Below are 20,551 nucleotides of genomic sequence, written 5' to 3'. Positions count from 1 at the left end.
TGCACTCTCTTTAATGTGTTTGTCATTTCTCAGCAGCACAAATTCTAGCTCTTGTTTGCTTGAATAAAGGAAGCTGAGAGAGGGGAGGCTACAGGTTATACTTGAGCAGATATTTTTTTTAGTGTCACCTCATAGAGAACCAGTACATATTGGTTAGCTGTTAAGAAGTGCATAAAAACATAAAAAGCAAACACGTTTTTTGATGCATTCATGTTATTGCGATATTCAATAATATTGCATATCATCCTAAGAATAGAGTGTAGAAGAAAGACATTCCCACCACAGATGACTACAAATATTACAGCCAAGATTTATGAGCCAAGAACTTCATAGGAACTTGCCATGTTACTCTGGCCTGAGTGGAAGCTGGTGTTCCCTTGTGGCTTAAATCACAGCATGTGTGGCCCTAAACTAACATATGACTTTGTCCCCTGTGTGGCTGTGCAGTGATGCAAAGTCGAGGGTGTAAGTACAGTAGCTTTCCTCTGAGAGAATGGCGTGTTGCATGGCCTGCATACAGCCCTGTGTGGATTAAACTCTTGCTCTTTCTGTCCTGCTGTCTTTCTTGCACTTTCTCAGTTCCACACTATTTCTCTTTTTCTATTTCTCTCTTGCCCAAATTGGCTGGTTAGCTGTTTTGTGCCCTAAGTGTAGATAAACGGAGCTCACATAAACAAACATTACTAAACTTTTTGAAAAGTGTAGCACAAGGCAGAAATTTGTTTTGTAGTTTGGTAGTATCTCAGGAAGTGAGATATGTATGATTTTGGGAACAGTTAAAATTGTAAGTTTTACTGAGACAATAGTGTGCCTAGTAAACAAAATTGTGAAATTGTATGTAGATGTGTAGCCTGTAAAGTTGTATGTAGAAATGTAGCTGTAAGAGTATGACTGGGTATAATTTAGGTAACCTTTTAGGATTTTCATTTGCAACGTCAGTACAGATACTTGTGAGTGTGATTCCTGAACAATGATGTTTTATTTTAATACATTCTTTTAAATTATAAATGAAAAAGTGGGCATGTCTTCATGAATAATTACGAGGTGCTGGAAGGGAGTGTATTGACTACCTGCAAATGATTGTAGATGAATCAAGAAGCTCTGATTTTAATAACTTCAAGCTTTGTTCATACATTTTTAAGAGGCTAGCGAATGCTGATAGGTATGACTACAAAATATTGTGAAATTTTATACTGAAAGAGTTTTTTTTCTTATGCATTTCAGACATATTCTAAATTTTCATAGTCATAGTGTGAAAGACATAACAAACTAATAAAAACATTTAAGTATCGTTCTTCTGCTGAGATTAAGTAGACCTTACAGTGCTGAGCTGTGTGTGAGTGTGAGAAAGAAGAAGCAAGGGTGCTTCAAACACAGTTGTTTGTTCTGAACCGTATGTAATTAATCACATTCTTTCTTCTAAAGTCATCTATTATCTTCTGCTTTTTAGCCCTTTTCAGAAATCTCTGACTTTGGAAAAAGCTCCACAGACCTCCAGTAAACCAAATCTTAGGCCTAAGATGCAAACTTCAGCTGAAGATTATTTTCATGTAGCATTTGTTCTTTGTTTAAAGTTTCATGTATGTTTTAAAATGTTGATGAAATACAGAATAGATGACATTTTTGGTGATTCCCAGATTGAAACCTCCTACCGTTGATTGCTAAGACAGTTATGGAGAGGTAGAGCTTATTATGAGTAATAATGCAGCCACAGCATTTAAATGAATAACAATAAGAACAGTCCAGGGTTCAGGTATTTTGTGGTGTTTTTTAGTAACTTGTGGGGTCTCTGGTGATTTCCTGCATTGTGTGTAGACACAGTGGAGAACATTAGTCATTTGCTTTCATTATAAGATAAGGTTTAAACTCTGAAACAAACAGCGACAGAGACTTAACCACAGCTGAATCCACCCTGCATAGACAAAACATACATAGAGACTCATATTCATCAGTAAAATTATTGCTGCAAGAACTTATTTGCCTTACCTGACTAATAGGGTTCCACATTTTAAATGGCAATGCCAGGTCCTGCAAAGTGTCCTGAGATGTATTTTTTAAACAGCTGGAGCTCTAGCTAACCTGAATGTGAAAGAGTTTTATTTTGATTATTGCAGAACAACAATATAAAAAGAAAAAATATATTTATTAACCTCTTTGAGGTAAATGAAACCAGTCATTGGCAACACACACACACATATATACCTTAACAATAGTAAACACTTTTTGCACACACACTAGGGACAGTGAGCACATTCATCCAGAGCAGCAGGCAGCTGCCAGGGGGCCATTTGGAGTTCAAGGTCCCTTGCTCAAGGACACTTCAGCTGTGAAAATAAGGGAGGAGAAAATATGGTTGCTTCATTCCCTATGCTCCTATTTTTCGCACAAGTCTCAACTTGTAGGCCACAGCCAGGTTCATTCCAGTTTTTAAATGAGTATTGGCCTTCGAGATCTTTTCACATCTTGTTATTACATGCTCAACTTACTTCTTATTAATAAGATGTCAAGAATTTTGCTTTGAAAACACCGTCATCTATACCCCCTTTAGAGGACTTGACAAAGTGCTGTATTTTTCATTAAAACGAAACTAGATTTTTCTCAAAAAATAATCCATCTCTTAATGCTGTTGAACATAATTAATTTTTAATGCCATTCATACTCTACATGGCATCACTATTCACAATAAAAGAATTAAAGATAAACTTTAAAATGACTTTGTTATAAATGTGTATACAGCAAGTCTGATGTAAATATCAGGACAAATGGTTAGTCTGGCTATTGTTCTAAGCATTCCTGAGGTCAAAGTGGACATATATTCCTTTTCCACAAGTTAACCTGGGTCTTATGTCTTTGTTATGCTTTGATCAAAATACCACAAGGGTCAAACAACACAGCACAGTGTTTACTCTGTGTAAACAGCCCTATTCAGAACAACCCATTTCATTATCTGTTCCTTTAAATAAGAATGAGTCACAGCTGAGTTCAGCACCAGAGCCCAGAAGCAAGGAGTAAAATCTCTGGGGGGGTTTTAACCATTTTTGCTTGCTCTCCATCTTCTCAGTTCTGTTTTTTTGCCAGACTTTATCAGTACAGTTATTTCTCTGCACTCGTGTTTGTTTTCTCAGAAGAGAAGGCTGGACAGTTCTAAAGTGCCTGCCTTCTATGTAAGAAGCAACACAAAACCAGAATGACTCGTGTTCTGACTTCGGCAAATGACAAAATACTCAATGTGTTGTTGTATTTTACCGCTGACGGGTTGGTAGGAGCTCCATATTACCAAATGAATGTGCTGATGCACTGAAATGTTTTACTCTTCATAAAATGTCCCCTTCAAGGTCATGGTTAAGTGGTAATTGCACTTTGTGCTTGATGAGGTCATGATTAACACTAGGGTTTTTGGAATGCACAACTATATAAATTTAGCTTCTGTTGGAGAGCTGGTTCTTATTTGAAAACCCCCTATCCTCTAGCTCCTTTGTGACATTCCAACTCTTGCCCCTTGATCCTCCTGCTAATATTTCTTAGCTTGCCTTTATTTTTCTCTTTTCTCCTTTATAAAGTCTTACTAGTAACATCTCGATTTCCCTCGTCTCTCTCTCTCCTCTTCCTTTTTTTCCTTTCTGTCAAATGTGAACAGTCCCCCATGTGCTTCTCAGCCACCTGAACAGCGAATCAGGTACCAGGAGTTAAGACAGCACCTTAGACATTGCTTCCAAATTGTCATCTCCACTGTTTTGTCTCCTTATTGTCTTTTAGTTTAGTCTCTCCCTCTTGTCTAATTATTTATTTCTAAACTCACAATTTGGAACATTCCGTCCAGTCCCCTCACATTCATTCCTCTTTTTCTACCTGTCTGTGCATCTTAGTGTAAAAAGCATGATTGTATGGTCAGCCATTATTTAATATGCTGTTTATTTTTCTTATTTAATTTAAAAAGGGTGTGAATTGTTATAAGGTTGTTTTTTTTTCCACAGGTAATATGCTCTTTTTTCTGCTCTCTCTCTCTCTGTTCTCACACCATCTCAGTTTTATTTTCTCCCTCTCACTTTTTTCTCCTCTCTCTCTCTCTCTCTCTCTGATGCACTTTTTTTAGCATTAACCTCAGCTCTTTGCATGCTGCATTTCTACGAGTTGCAATTCCTGAACATTCATTTTTTCGATTACAGTAAAAATGAATTTGGAACTCTATCCTGTTCCAGGGATATAGTTTATTAGGGTGGGGGCGTTGTGGGAGAATAATGACAGGTACATTAAAGCAGTGGTTAAAGTGTGCTCCGGGGCTGCAACAATGAGAGTAATTTAGTGTGCTGATAGCAGTTAGATATTTCATTGCTATGGTGGCTTAGTCTTTTCCTTTAACTATGTAAGCGACAGTTTTTCTCATACTTTATCATTTACTGGTGATAGATCTATCCCATTACACAATGCTTTCTATGAGCCAAAAGAAACAGGAAATTTTGCCAATGCATATTCTTAGGACAGCTCAGTGAATCTGTACAATCCTCACTGGAAATTCTGTTACATCAGGTAACACGCGCCTGGGTGGACAAGCATTACATAATGGGTAGTTTAGAGAGGGCCAGCCTCTGGTGATGACGATGGCATCTAACTTTCAACCTCTTGACTACAGGGTTAACACACATGCCACACTTCAGCCCTCAAACGTAGAGTCGTAAGCTTTAAAATTGTTGTATTATTATTATTGTTAATATTATTATTTATTTTGTAGGTGGTATATCTCCTCAGAATATTTGAATTAATAATTAATTAGTTAATTGGAATAACAAAATTCACAGCCACTACCTCAAATAAAGTGATGGAAATCTAATTTCACTGTGGCAAGACATAAAAAAAAAATACATTGCCATGGCACCAACCCTATTTTTAATTTGCTGCAGGAAGAGTAGGGACAGTATGGCTTCTTTTGTTTCTTACACTGTAACAGACCAAATGATGATGGCAGCAAGAAATGGAAACAAAGGTAGTATAATAATTCAATGAGGTTATTATTTCAAATAAGAGTTATTAGGTGTAACAGTTATAGAAATTATCATTAGTTGCAGCCCTAGTATGGTCTTCTTGAGTACTGTGAAACTGGGAGCTTCTCATATGTTTGATGACGCCATCTGAGAAACCTCATTATTCTCCCTGCTACTAGAGCACCATGTGTCAGGAATGGAATGGCACAAACTCTATATCAAATGTTTGTTACACACTATCCCACACAAATGTACCTTCCCCCCTACATGCACACACACTCCAAATTCACCTCTGAACCCAGTAGTTCAGTTTTGAAGCCTGTGCTGTCCATTCTCTCCTCTCTCCATTCAGTGCCCACTGCAAGTATGACTCGTTTGGCGCGTTCTCGTACTCACTCAGCATCCAGCATAAGCTCAGTGGATGGTGTCCGCAGCCGCACTCACACCAATTCCCAGCCGGAGGGCGCTACTGCAGGCCCGGGACATGATAACCAGGCCAGACCACAAACTATGGAGGTGTCCTGCTAAAGATGATGTTTATTGCACTTTCTCACTCACTCACTCAATCTCACTCTCTCTCTCTCTCTCTCTCTCTCTCTCCCTTTCTCTCTCCTATCTCTCTATCTGTCCTCTCTCTCTCTCTCTCTCCTTGTTTTCTGTTTACTTTCTTAAAGAGGAGTAACACTTTTTTTTCCCAGAATTTAAGCATCATTCACTCTCTGGAAGTCATGCAGAAAAGTGCTTTTTAAGGGCAGTATTTGTGTTGTGTATCAACATCATAGTATAAAAACTGATTATTTAACAGATAAACAAACATCTGCCTCAGCACTGCAGAGGTTATGATTCTTGTCACTAACAAGTTTAAGTGAAATTTCCTGCAAAACACACTGAATAGCTTAATTTAATTTTCAGTGAGTGAATTATGTCTTAATTGTAAGTAAAAAAAGTGGAATTCCCCTTTTATTTTGAAGCCAGAGAGTTCTGGTGAAACGAAGGGATGCAAAGTATGACTATTTGTACTCAAGATGTGTTTAAACTATTGAAATGCAGTCATATACTACAGTACATTGTAACATTTGTCACTCCCACTTGTGTTTGGGTTAGATTTTTTTTTTAAATTAATAATTCCTTATCACACTATTTCTCTAGATACTGTGTTCTTTCTCCTTTCTTTTTTAGTCTCCGTCCACTTTTGATGTATACACATGATGATGTCTGATGAGTAGAAATGTTGCTATTCAGAAGGTACTTGTTAGTGAGAGAGGGAGGATTTTTCTCTGTTCTCCAAGGTCTTCCTCTCACTCCCCCTTTCATACTGTAGAGACGACCCTCTCACATCGCTCTCTCTCTCTTCATTCTGTCTGGCTTCGGTTCAGTCCAGTCAACACACTTTTTGTGCTGGGGGAGTTTATGTTATTATTATTATTACTCCTTGTTCAAATGTTGTGTTTGTGAAAATACCTTTCTTTTGGGTCTCTTGTTTGCAGAATAGTTGTTAAAGATCTTGATTTACTGTACCTTATAACCAAGAACTACTGAGAAGCATGTCCCTCTTTTCAGTGTACTTTGTTGGGAGTGTATATGCTTTTGTTTAGATATTTTTGTAGGTACTGTAGACCTCCTGTTCTTTCCCTATTCAGCCTATCACGATTCTGTGTCCCAGTGAGCTTGACATCCAGACTGATGGACCTTTCCATGCTTCACTCACAAAGGCATTCTTTCTTAACAAATTTAACGAAGGTGGACAATTTGTACAAAAACTGGACAAAGATTGTAGTGATCTTTAAGGCTCACTACTGCTAGCACAACTCTGAAAGCTCTGAAAGAGTGATCTCTAGTAGTGATAAGAGCTATTAGCTTGCAGAGTTAAATTTCCATCTGCTACAGGAGATTTGAAGGAGGCAGTCATCACTTTTTGTCTATCATGCCTTTTTCCATGTGATGACCAGGTCATGCAGCATTTACAGCAAGAACTACTTCCACATCTCTGACCTGATGGAAAAGTTGACTGGAATTGCTTTGAGGAAATCAGTACTTTATACAAAACATGTACAGTACCTGATAAATAGCATGCTGCTACACGTTTAGCATCGACAGTTGTTGCTTTTGATATTTGCAATCACATCTCAGGAATGCAAGTTAAATCCTGAGCTATGCCACAGCCGTCCATGGCTGGAAGTCCCAGACGGCATAATTTAAAAGTGAGAAAAAACGTGGCTTTGTGTCTTGACAGAAATGTATGCTAGGCTTCACCCTCCCACATTAGTAGCACTGTGGGATAAAAGAAGCCCTAGCTAGCAGGTATCTGCTGCTACTACATTGTAAAGAAAGAATGAGGTAAAGATCCCCCTAAAATGACTACAATAGTGTAATACATTGTTGTGTCCAATCAAAATTAGATAAGAATCAAACATATTTGATGACTTTCAGTTCACCAGCTGACTTTGACTTTTCATATAGATACAAAATAACTGAAACAAAGGCTACAGTTCCTCATCAGGGTTTATGTATTTATTTATTTATTTAAAAAAACCTCTTTCAGACTTGCAGCCTAGTTGCTATGAAGGAAATAATTTGTGGGAAGAGCAAGGATAGTCTTTGACATTGTGAAACAGGGACCAGAAGCAAAACAGCCCTTAAGATTGACTATATTCTGATTAAAATTCAAAACAGACTTCACTTGGGAACCTGGAGGCTGTTGTGAAGCTGGGGTTAAACTTGTTCATTAATTATCTCCATTTCTTCAGCTATGTCTATACAGAGGAGAAGATGGAGGCACTGTCATTAGAATTGCTGTTTCAATACATGAAACTACCCCTCTCCCCCTCACACCTTGGAAGCATATGCACACGCATTCACACCATGATAATAGTTTGAAGAAAGGTTTTGGTTTAAACATACTCTGACCTTCCTGTACAGTGAACATCTATTCTAGTAATACCCAAACTGTATTGACGACTTCCTCTGTTAAATTTTGTAGCTTTATTAATACTATTAACATGAATATTATTGGTGTTTCCCTGGGTGGCTGTTCACTGTTGATCTATGATTGTACTGCTGCCTTGAGTGAGCTTGTGGTGATGATGCATCTTGCTATGTCCTCCAGGCATATAGAGGGCACTGTACTGCTGTCTGCTGAGTATATTGATTTGTACTAATAATGAAATAAAGTTAGAGGTTATACATAAACCTGTTGTTGTCATCATTTTATACATGACATCTTCAAACTGACTTGGGTCATTGTCAGTGTAAGGGTGTTTTTGAACGCATGTGGCCCAACAGCTGAACAACATCCCTCATGATCAGCGGTCGCTAGGGTAACAAACTAACCAATCGTTCCATTATGAGCTGGTCAAAACATAAAGAGAGAAAAAGAGGAGGTTGTCTTCAGAAGTGGAAGGTCATGGCAGGGTTATTCACTCTGTGATGGGCAGGGGTGGTGGGATTGAGTGAGAAAATGCTGTGACTTTTTTTTTTTTCTTTCCCCCCACATCTTGTACGTGTTCAGAATGCAGCCACAGTTAGCAGATGTGAAGTACAGATAACAGAGAGACAGTTCTGTCTTTTCAGTAAATAGTCAGTAAATTGTCTTTTCTTGACAAATGGAAGTTTAAATTGTGATTGACAAATTCCACTGTCACTTCTGGTGGTGTAACTTAGGCTGGTAGTTAATCCGAGACGTTAGGCCTTTGATTTAGCTCAAGTGGCATGCCTTGTTTTGCTACATGTGCCGAGATCTCCTTAATGCATTGGTGTGTAAGTATGCACATGAGTAAAGGAATGAAGGTTTTTGGGATTTGCCTGTGTTGGAAGCCTTTGCCGTCCGTATGCAGAGGGATGGCTTGACAGCTGTTGCATGGTCTCTATTTTGAGGCAGGAAAAAAAGCCTTCAAAGACTTAAACCCACGCATGCATTGCTGTCTTTACAGCCCTTTCTTTGTCTGACTAGATACAGAGGAATACTGACCTTGTGCATTTTAAAGTTGATTAAGTACATTTCTGGATTTATATTTTGATAAACAGAAGCTTCTGCAGCTTCATGGTTGAAATTTTCCGACCGTACATGAAATTTTCCGACCGCACAGACCAGCGTTGTGTTGTTTCTCTTCTCTTTGTGCATCTGGCCACAGGTGACACACTTGAGATGGGGTTATTTATAGAATCGCTAACGTAAGCTTTAGAACTACTCAGCAAACATTGAACCCAGAATGCTAAAAGAAAATCAGTGATAAGTCCACTTTCCGCCAACTGAACGGGTTGAAATGAGGGAGTCATTGGTAATTCTCATCTATCTGAGGTTATGATTCCATCTGAGGAAGCAGATTTGGTCTTGTGACCCAAAGCTCTGAAGAGCTAGCTCAGTGCTTTTGAAAGGTCTTGATTTAAAAGACAAACCACCTATAACTGTCATGCTGAAATTCAGAGGGGCCTGGACATTTTAGAATTATTGGCTATTGCTTTGTTTTTTGAATGCATTTTCCAAAATAGTGACCTACAGGTAATGTTTTCAATGTTTGGTGAAATTCACCAGTGCAAATTTGTTATCACTGTGGTCATCAGTTGCATTGTTTGGAAAATGTTCCTAAGAAAATCTTGTCAGCAGGTATTTGTGCACGTACTGACCAACTTTTTCCAGCATGTTGCAAATTTTCAGATTGAAGAGTTGAAAATGAGTGATGAAACCCATCCTGTTAAAACATGTATTCTCCATTTAAATTTTTTTTTTATCCATTATTAAATCATGCCTGTGTCTCTTAAACTAGGAAGTTGATTTAGATGCACTTACTCTTTTATTCACAGGCTCACAGATTATGCACAACTTATTTAACACTGCAAAAATGACAGCAATTTATGGCCCTAATTTTGCACAAGGGATTAACATTAAAGTTAATTTCCAAATAAACAAAAAATTAAAATAATTTGAAATAAAAATGAAGTTTCTCAAGTCACCATCACATAACACTTCCTGTGCTAATCGAATATGTTGTATAGTCAGCTGGGAAGGTACATATGAGCTAGTATGGAAAGTTTACCCATAGTTCTTGCCACTACATCTCTGATGATGACGACGGCCCTAATTTAGTACTACCTTTTAATTGACAAATTCAACAACAAAAACAAGTACAAAGTGCTATCACCATCCCTCGACATCTGTCTTACGCACTTCAGACCTTTTCGTCACAGGAAGGTGCTTCTGGTGCACACTGTGTTTGTGTGTGTGTGTCTGTGGTACATAAAACTCCCTGCCTGTCTTAGTGTGTATTTCAGATGTGTGAGCACTAACCACAGGATCTTGTCGACGGCAGCAGTACATCTCTGCAGAAGACTTGATCACACCACGCTTTCATTCAGGCCTGGACTTCTAGCTCTGCTCAGGATAAATATGACTGCCCACTGGATATAAACACTGACAGATTTCTGTGACAGGGACTGTCTTGGATCAGGTCACTTTCTGAGGCCTTTTATTAGTTACACGTCTCACTGAAGAATCTCAAATGCAGCTGTAGAGCACGGTATACACCGGATGGTCTTCAGCTGTGGAAGACAAAGGACTAGAATCAAAGCCCAGTAAAGAAATATGAGGTAAGTGAGAGCTGAAACCAGTGGCATGTATTTTTACTTTCAAACACTTCATACTGTTTAGCACACCTGGCAAGGCGATGTCACTGGGAAGTCAAAAAGCTTTCTGTGAAAATGATAAAAATACGGTTTGAAACTTCAAAGATGCTTATCTACAAGTGAGCAGAGTTACTACTTTTAAGTTTTGTTTCAACGCACAAACTGAAAGGTGAAACTTAACCGTTTTCAAAGGCATCACATGTTAAATGTTCTGTTTGAGGAAGGGCCCCGGAATTTGGCGAGGTGTTCTGATGATTAGACTAGTCCTTTTTTAATTGTGTTTTATATATATATTTATTATTAAATAATTATAATTATTTAATATAACATTTTTTACTATTTTTTTATAAGTTTATTTTTTCGGTACAATTTATCTGGAGCTCCGTGCTCAATCCATGAAACAAATGCCCATAGCTGCGTTCTTCTACATCAACAAGGGTTTCTAAGAGTAGTGTCAGCGATGTCACGTTTTTGGTGCTATTTAGAACTAAATCATCTTCAGAGAGCCTTTCACTTGCTCTTACTGTGCCATAGAAGATTCCACATCTGGCTCCATGTGGAATTTTTCTATGATTCTATGGTTCTATATAGGATCACTTTAGATCGTATATGGTTCACTTATATATTTTTCATCAACAACATAACTTGAGTTAATGGTCCTTTATAAAATGTACATATGATTAATTATGTGTTTCCTTTAAAACGTTCTTCCTTCCCAGAGGCCTCTGTTAATCATAGTTTAAAGTTTTGTGGCACTAGTTATTTTTCTTTTTTCGAGGTATATGCCTACTCGGAAGGACCTTTGATGAGTCTCTTTGTTTAAGGGTGTAGAGTGGTTACACGGCCTTTGATGTCTGAGGAGCCATGTGCCTGTAGTTCATGTCTGCTACTCATCTGTAAATGGGTGAGATGTTATGTTCACAAAATGGAGCCCTGTACAATCTGACACAGATTTGGAGAATCACAGAAAAAGCTATTAAGTCATTTTTGAAGAATACAACCTACATTTAGATCACATTAGTACACCATACTTTTAAACTGAGGCACAAAATGAATAAATAAATAAATAAATAAAACCCTATCATGCTATTATGTGCTGACCGATGTGTATGAAAGGTAATGTATTTGTCAGTAGGGCGTGGGTTATTTCAGTCTATGGTGAGAAGCCTGTGTTTTGGACCTGACCACCCTGACGACCCAGTGAGACCCATCTGTTAGACCAGGTGGCCATCTGCTCAGCTGTTCAATATTAGACAAGGGTCCATGCATTAGAGCAGGGTGTGAAAAATATGCCTCTTGAGCATGATTTCATGGATCTTCATGCTCTGCCACAGAAATGTATAACATTTTACTTTCTGTTTATGGCACAGTCACTAAGGTCATAGTTGAAGATATGGTTTGGGACTTTTTAAGGATGTATGACACTTATAATGTAGAAAAACTATTGGTCTTTTATTTTGTTAGAACATTATAGCATTTCTATTGGAACACATCTTGTGTCCCCAAGATGGTGCGGCGTCTATTGGCCTTTTTTAAATATTCAAAAGTAAATAACATTAGTTTTTGTGACTACTCATCCTGGATTTTTTTTCTGAAAACACAGGTATTATTAGGAAGTTTGTTCATTTACTGTACTGTTCTAGGAAGGCTTTACATTATATGCTGCAAGGTTTTTGTGAGGATTTGAAGGCATTCAGCCACAAGCATATATTAATAAGGTAAAGATGAAGAGTTTTGGATCCCAAGCACCTCTCCAACTCATCCTTAATATGCTGGATGGTGCTCCATCACTCAGGAATAGTTTCATTATTCCACAGACAAACTGTGCTCCATCACCCCTCCCCCAGGCGCAACTGACAGTTGCTGAGGAATGTAACAGCTGCTTTTAATCATCCCATTTATGTAGAAATTATAAAATTATACAAGCTTTGTGCACAAATGTGTGTCTGCCTACAAAGAGCGCACCCAAGAGCTGCTAACTTCACTAACTATATAATTTATGTAGTTATAATTTTAGCTGTGTTTTCCGTGTGTCTGCATGGGTTTCCTCCAGGTGCTCCGGTTTCCTCCCACGGTCCAAAAAAACACATTGGCAGGTGGATTGGCGACTCAAAAATGTCCATAGGTGTGACCGTGTGAGTGTGTGTCGCCCTGTGAAGAACTGGCGCTCCAGGGTGTGTTCCTGCCTTGCGTTCATTGATTCCGGGTAGGCTCCGGACCCACCGCGACCCTGAACTGAATAAGTGGTTACAGACAATGAATGAATGATGTATTCTGAAATGTATGATACAGTAAAGCACTTTTAGGGACCATGATAATAGTTCTGGCATAGGGTTGATTAATATAGTTCTAGAGTGCTGAGGTAGTGATAAGTTACAGAAAACATCTCAGCAGCATGTGCTTGGTGTGTATGACTACATGTTGTATGTTTGTGGCTTTGCTCATCGCTCTGTTCCCCGCGAAGGTCAGAATCAAAGCTGGTTGATTATAGCTCACTAATGACATGAAAAGGTTATTGTTATTGATGCAGATATTAAACAATAAAAAGTGCCTGTTAATGCAGTTTGGCTGTAAAGGTATATGTGCAGATAATGGTGGAGTTTCAGCATTGTACTCACTCTATTTTTAGCTGCCTGCCCAAGGTAAAACTAATCTCGCTGTGATATTGAAACTGTGGTTGGAAAGTGTTGGTCCTAGAGAAGAAGCGGTTTTTCAACATCCTTCCTCCCCATTGTTCAGAAACAAGGGGCAAAAACACTTTGACAATTAGCTAATGTTTTAATGCTGAAAATGGAGAAAGGAGATTTGCACTCATTCAAGGATAAAAATTAGGTCTGACGTTATGCCTTTTGGAGGTTTAATTTAATAAATCCTTCATTACGTCAGGTAGCTCAGACTTGTAGAAAATACGTCAAGAAGACGTCAAGAGCTTCTCCAGTTCTTTTAAATATTTACATAAATGTCTTTTTTTTTAAAATTCGTGTAAAAATGCTGTTTTCATAACGATCTCCATTTGTTTTCTATTCGTCTTCTTTTTCTATTTTTTGTATTCATTCTAATTAGTGACAAAGCCTATTTTTACTGCTGATTAAATCTTGTATTGTATCTTATATTAATACACTTGAATCTGTTTTTAACTTTGATTCCTTCTTTTTCAGATGTGTATTTAGATGAGAACTACTTTGTTGAAATATATAATCTGAGTCCGTATGTCGTGTCTTGTTCTGTCCACAGTGATCAGGTCCTCTGACCGGATTCACTCAGCCGTGGAGCATGGGCAGTGGATCCAGTAAAGGGCGACGCAGTAGTAACCCTCACACAGCTCTGCTCGGCCACGAGGACTCCACTGAGCCCCAAACCATGGGTGAGTCCTCCAGAGACAACACACACACACACACACACACATCACAACCTTCATACATAGAGAAAGCCCATAAACATCCAGAACAATGTAATTACATCCACACTTCATATTTCAGTGGGTATCAAATCAAACATTATTATTATTATTATTAAATACCATACTGCACAACCTTTTAGACGCCTGAGAAAATGACATTTATTAAGTTATTTAAATGAGCTGTAAAAGTTGCTTAAAATAATAATAAAAAAATCCTACAATTAGAAGAATAACAAATAACGTGATTACAATAAGTCGTGACATACTGCGTGTGAATGTGTTAGTTTAACCCTTTCCAAATCTCTCCTCGTGTGAGTCCGGTATAATGCTGTTGATTTAACAATTACATTCAATCAGAGAATTTCTCGAAACAAGCTTTATTTGTTTCATAACACATCTACTACTTTTTAATAAAAATAAATAATTAAATGTTGCTAAATTGAATATATTTTTTAGATATTTAAGCAGTATTTAAAAGATGTAAATTTCTTTTTTTTTATTTTTTATTACAGGATGAAATCTATGTAAATGCAGGAACATTGAAAGAATATAAGACTTTTTTGGTTTAGTGCTGAACCTGTTTAGCTTTTTGCAAATATCTGAACACCCCTTGTCAAGATTTTGCTGAAAAAGTGAAATGAGACTGATATATTTCTTCCACATGTAACACACTTGGATATACCACTCTCTGCACAATGGCTGTTTATTTGCTGCATATATTATATTGTGTATATTCATTCATTCATTCATTATCTGTAAGCCCTTATCCAGTTATGGGTCGCGGTGGGTCCAGAGCCTACCTGGAATCATTGGGCGCAAGGCGGGAATACACCCGGGAGTATTCCAGTCCTTATATGTATATATGTATTACACACAATGGTAAATTGATTTTCTCTATTCCCTTCTCTCTGCAGATGACAGCAGAGGTGTAGTTGTGGCTCTATATGATTACCCCTCAGGAGGTCCTGCAGACTGCAGTATTAGGCTTGGGGAGAGGCTGACCTTGCTATCAGAGTAAGAACTTGCCTATTCCTCTTAATAACAATGTGTGTTTTTATATAATCAAGCATTTTATTCAGGCCCCAAGTAAACTTCACCGAAGAAGAAATGTCCTAAATTTTCATGAAATCTTTCTTTTGATACTTTCTTTATGAATTATTAACACAATGCTAAGAGCGAATTATGCAAAGATAATCCCCAAATTTTTTACAATGGAGAATATTTGGTTTCAGAAATTACAAAATGCTGGTTTAAGAACTAAACAGGATAGTACTAAATACCTGGTGTGTGTGTGTGTGTGTGTTGCACGTGTTGTGTGCTGCAACAGTGAGGGAGAGTGGTGGAAAGTGAGTTCTTCAGCCACAGGAAAAGAAAGCTACATCCCCAACAACTACACAGCGAAGGTCTACAACAGGTACAATACAGCACTGTTATTTGTACTCTATAAAAATGTGTTCATGCCTTTTCCAAATGAGGAGTTACCCTACATGATATGGGCAAATATTTATACACACCTGCTCATCTAAAATCTCAATGTAATGTCTGTTTTCACAATGACTGCATCTTAGTATCTTCCTAAAAAGTAACAACTAATGTAATGGAAGGGTTTACTCTTCAGACAGCAGCACACATTTGTCGCGAAAATACGTCACAAAGCGTCAGGAACTACGTAAGGAAGTGTTAGATTTGTTCTGTGGTTTCTGACATTGACATGGCGTCCATTCTATTATGTTCTGTTAATGCTAAATATAGTTAGTGTGTTGGTGGATATACGCATTACTTCTGATCTGCACTGGAATCACGGCTAAACAAAAGGAGCGGGAAACTCAATTCCAAAAAATTATTTTGGAGAATTTATATTATATAATATTTACTTATGGAACAGTAAAGTAAACATCACGTCACCGTGCCGACATGTGGGCTGCCATATTACAGTAATCACACACACAATGTCATCTGCATGATTTGTGGGTCTTCCACTGGGGGCCAGTCAGTCAGCTACATCATTTCCTAAGCGGGTATTATACATTTCAGTGTTTGAAAAACGGTGAAACCGTAGGAGAGCAGAACTACATGTGTAGGGGCTTCTCAGCTGTGTACAGTGAGACGTGTTTTCCACAGCAACACTGCAGACTAGTCATTCGTGTAGTGTTTTTATGTCCTTGAACTTTCTCTCCCTACTCTTTTTCTCTCCCTGATTAATTCTCGGTTTCTCTCACTGTGTTTTTCATCTGTCTACTTACACTCTGCGTGGTGTTCGGTAGAATTACCTTCTAGAATAATACCTGTCTGTCATTCATTCTTTCTCTCGTTCTCAATCACTTTCACTCACTCATTGCTAAAGTGCAGTGTGATGGGTCAGTGAGTCCTCTTACTAGAATCAGCTGTTATATATTTGAACTTATTTGAATGTTTAAAACTGTGTGTGTGCAGGTGGCAGTTTGTAGGCCTCGGCAGACAAAAGGCAGAGGAGCTGCTGCTTCTTCCTTACAACCAGCCTGGCTCCTTTCTCATCAGAGAGAGTGAGTCGGAGAATGGTAAGTGAACAATTAAATATTCGCTCCAACTTTAACAGATTTAAACCTAAAGCTCAATTATCCATAGTCAATAATAATAATTTATTATGATTATTATTATTATTATTATTATTATTATTATTATTAACATTTTATAGCACATTTCATACGTAAATGCAGCTCTGAGTGCTTTACAGCAATCCTTTAAAACAAAAATGATCAAAGTTGAAAGGATAAACAGTGGAACTGCTTTTTTAAAAAGGTAAACAAATAAATAATGGGGTGCAATAAAAGAAGACTTTATTTAAAACAATGCAAAAATGTTATATCAACATAAATGTTAAAAGAAATAAACATGAAGCGTAAAAGAATTAAAGTATGCGCCTGCAAATGTAGTTACAATTAAATGAAGAAAAATAGACATTAAAATCAAATGTTTATTAAAGTCTGGAGTTTTCCTGCATAATTAAAACAAATTTAATAGAGTCCAAGAGTAAAATCATAAATCCAGTTCTCCTCAGCCTATAAGAGTAATATTAATGCCTAATTAAACATATGATGTTCAAAAACTGCCCCAGCTAATTATATCATCGCTCTCAGAACAACGCCTTATTTTTATCAGTCCATTCATCACAAAATAGTAATGTGTCCTTTGGCATTTTCAAATGGAGTCTGACGGTACTCTCTTTCTCTCTCAGGTGCTCACACTCTCTCAGTGCGTAAGAGCAGTAGATTAGAGCGCCAGTCCATCAAACACTACCGCATTCATCGCTTAGAAAATGGCTTCTACTACATCTCCCCCCGCCTCACCTTCCCGACTCTCCCAGATCTCGTTGAGCACTACTCGGGTAAGTACACACACACATCCAGTTTAAAAGAGCAACCGGTCATTCTCCACATCATGTTATTAATCTGATAATATACTGATTCTGCACTAAAACTATTTTAACACAATCTCCTGTAAGCCACACTTAGCAGAAAAAAACTGATAATGGCAGTAGAAATGACTGCTGCTTCAAATGTGTTTAGAGCAACAGCGGAGATTCTTGGATTTATTTAAACCTGACTTATCTGTTAATGCATTAACTGTCTAACGGAAGTGTTGGTGTTTTGTGTGTCTGTGTATGCTTTCTGCTCAGAAGTGTCTGATGGGTTGTGCTGTGTACTGAGAGAGCCCTGCTTCATTCAGGGTTCCAACAATGTCCCCGTGCTGAGTGGGCCGCCTCCTATAGCAGTCAGGAAGCCTACTCTCAACTGGAAAGATGTCAGGAGGTTAGTAAATTCATCAATGCAATTCCCTTTATGAGGCCTAGATTGGTGTTTATAATGATTCGTTTACAACAGACATATTCCCACTGCTTTCTTCTTGTTGTTAGTAATTAATTCTTATTATTTATTTTTTACTTTTTGACAGCTCCATGATCTTTGGACCTCAGAAGGAGGATAATGAAGACTCACTGGTCAGTGAGGGCCTGAAGGAGGCGATTAACTCCTACCTTTACATGACTGAGGAATGTGGGGAATGTAGTATGAATTGGGACACATGAAATGACTGCACGCTGAGAGTGTGAAGGGGGAATTAGCAGAGTACTGACCTCGTGCACACTACTGAAAGCCCTTCCATGAGGATGCTACAGTAGAGCTATGAACACTTGGAGCTTGACAGAGCAATCATGGGAAATGTAGTCTAGACTCTTGCTCTATACAGGACTACACACACAAACAGAGAACTGACCTCCAGTGCTCTATTACCCTGCAATGCAGTCTGTTCCGCGGTAGTGTTCGGTGCGATCTTAAAGAGACCAGACGCTTCTTTGAAGGACCGTGGAGATCTCTTTGAAATCATCACTCTTCTTCCAGTGTGGGTGCTGGAGGTGTTTACATCACAGATTGCTGTGTGGACTTTTTCCTTGGAGGCATAAAAGAAGAAAGGAAAGTGAGAGAGGAAGAAAGAAGGCTGGGTTTGTGGGAGGGGGAAAGCAGCTGGTTTGGATGAGCACCCCTTTCCCCTGCTCTCACACACTCTGGAGCTCTTTCGGTTTATGTGCAGATTTACATGTTTGTACGCCGGAGATGGAAGACATCAAAGATAAAGTGAAAGACTGCGAAGATCTTAAGATCTGATAACTTTTCAGATTAAAAAAAAATAAATAAATCTTCATCAAAGATTGGATTTATGTTAGATTTAACTGACGGATCTTATTTGATGCTTTGTAAGCTTTGTAAATGTTCTTTCTTCTTGTTTTTTAAACCACTGTGTGCTTTGTACAGAAGGTTGGGTCGGTTATACACAGTTGTGTTGATAAAGGCTGCTTGAAAATGTGAAACTGCTTCCTGGTCTTCTCTACATAGGTACAGTCATGTGGAGAGATGAGAAAAAAGAAAAAAAAAGGGGTCCAGGAAATGGCTCTGTGAGAAATGTGCGCATGAGCTTGTGCTTGGTTGTAGTAAACTGATCTCTGTGCAACATGTCAGTATTTCCAAAGCAGTTTTTATTCACCAAGTGGAAAGCACATTTAAGTGGAATTATCATTGTGTTGTTTGGGACCTATGAATAAATTCATGAGCCAATAATTTTTAAAACGACTACCTGACTGATTTTCTTCTCCCTTCAGGGCATGTTTTTGTCTCGAACAGGGAACTAGATAAAATGATATCTACAGTACCACCTTTGTGTAGCTCTATTTAAGGGAAGCTCGCCCACCCGTCTCCTGCTAAGTTAACTTCCAGATCTCCTTGTCTCTTCTACTTCCCCTGTATTCCGTCCCTTCAATCTCTGCTCCAGGTTATTTCTCTAAACATCTAATGCTTCCCTTTTTTTGCTGTCTGCAAGTAAATCTTGGCTGTTACCTGCTCCTGATTTGGCTTCTGGAGGGAGCACTTTTAAACAATTTATGAAATGATGTGGTTAAAAATGTCTGACTGGGAGCCAGTGGAGCAGTTTTCTTAATTACTGGTATTTATAACTCTCCTGGTTTTTAAGTGCTAAGCTTTAGTGACGTGTTTAGATGTGTCCACACACGAGGCCATGCAGTTCCTTAAATGTGCAGATGCAAGAGCGACACCCAGTGGCCGCAACGGCACACAGCAAGCTGGATGATGGCGGCACAGGGGCTCGGCTTTTAACGGTAAAGGTCATACACATACAGCACGTTATATAAATATCTCCAGTTCTCTCTGCTGCTTACCTACACATCTACACGGTAACGGGGGACTTAGTCGCTCTTCAGATTTTAGGTAGTATTTGTACTCCCTTAAAATTACAGCTTCAATATCAGTGATTTTTCACTTACCTCTAATAGTGAGGAAAAAAGACCCTGTCATTGCTACTCCAGGCTCAGCACTGCAGAATGTAACATTTTCATGCGGTGAAATGAACTGCTCTCTGTAACTGAGAGGGGAGCCCAGGAACTGGTCTAGAATTTGGATCCATTTTGAATTTGATGTTCTTTTATCTGCAAGAGTCAACATTGCTCTGCAGAAAATAACTATCCATCCATTCATTCATTATCTGTAACCCTTATCCAGTTCAGGGTCGCGGTGGGTCCAGAGCCTACCTGGAATCATTGGGCGCAAGGCGGGAATACACCCTGGAGGGGACGCCAGTCCTTCACAGGGCAACACACACACACACACACACACACACACATCTACGGACACTTTTGAGTCACCAATCCACCTGCAACGTGTGTTTTTGGACTGTGGGAGGAAACCGGAGCACCCGGAGGAAACCCACGCAGACACAGGGAGAACACACCAACTCCTCACAGACAGTCACCCGGAGCGGGGATCGAACCCACAACCTCCAGGCCCCTGGAGCTGTGTGACTGCGCCACCGTGCCGCCCCAGAAAATAACTAATAGTGACTTATTCAAGTCACTATTATCATGTGCATTTAGTTCATTTAAGCCTAAGACGACTTGGTGATGCTAATAGTGTCGCTATCACACTGGAGTTGAGTTCAAACCCCACCTCGGGTCACTCTCTGTGAGGGGTTTAGTGTGTTCTCCCCATATCTGTGTGGGTGTCCTCCAGGT

General features: G+C 38.7%; 2 protein-coding genes across 5 annotated transcripts in view; both read left to right on the top strand.

The window, feature by feature from the left end:
• ndrg3b (ndrg family member 3b) overlaps positions 1-8,178 on the top strand; it is a 65,128-nt gene extending 56,950 nt beyond the window's left edge. For 2 of the 3 annotated variants that reach the window (XM_066672909.1, XM_066672912.1), the window contains 2 exons: positions 3,638-3,676; positions 5,332-8,178. In XM_066672909.1, coding sequence (XP_066529006.1) covers positions 3,638-3,676; positions 5,332-5,507 — 215 coding nt within the window. In that variant the 3' untranslated portion in view covers positions 5,508-8,178. The remainder of the gene's footprint in view (positions 1-3,637; positions 3,677-5,331) is intronic. The other variant, XM_066672910.1, reaches the window with a different exon arrangement.
• A 1,750-nt stretch (positions 8,179-9,928) lies between these two features.
• sla2b (Src like adaptor 2b) lies at positions 9,929-19,079 on the top strand. 2 transcript variants are annotated; one of them, XM_066672914.1, is made up of 8 exons: positions 9,929-10,562; positions 13,833-13,962; positions 14,913-15,012; positions 15,326-15,412; positions 16,432-16,535; positions 17,213-17,362; positions 17,657-17,786; positions 17,929-19,079. In XM_066672914.1, exons 2-8 carry the CDS (start codon positions 13,872-13,874, stop codon positions 18,059-18,061), a joined length of 795 nt encoding a protein of 264 aa, XP_066529011.1. In that variant the 5' UTR covers positions 9,929-10,562; positions 13,833-13,871; the 3' UTR covers positions 18,062-19,079. The 2 variants fall into 2 exon arrangements, with proteins under 2 accessions (XP_066529011.1, XP_066529010.1); XM_066672913.1 differs by having other exon boundaries at positions 17,654-17,786.
• The last annotated feature ends 1,472 nt before the right edge of the window (positions 19,080-20,551 follow it).

This window comes from Hoplias malabaricus, chromosome 5, assembly GCF_029633855.1.
Source record: "Hoplias malabaricus isolate fHopMal1 chromosome 5, fHopMal1.hap1, whole genome shotgun sequence".
Classification (NCBI taxonomy): Eukaryota; Metazoa; Chordata; class Actinopteri; order Characiformes; family Erythrinidae; genus Hoplias; species Hoplias malabaricus.
This window is presented reverse-complemented; position numbering and strand designations above follow the sequence as displayed.

Coding starts and splice junctions, on each gene's coding strand:
- sla2b (XM_066672913.1), top strand. CDS start 13,872: ATGGGCAGTGGATCCAGTAAAGGGCGACGCAGTAGTAACCCTCACACA. Junction 13,963..14,912: donor CACTGAGCCCCAAACCATGG/GTGAGTCCTCCA, acceptor TTCTCTCTGCAG/ATGACAGCAGAGGTGTAGTT. Junction 17,787..17,928: donor AACTGGAAAGATGTCAGGAG/GTTAGTAAATTC, acceptor ACTTTTTGACAG/CTCCATGATCTTTGGACCTC.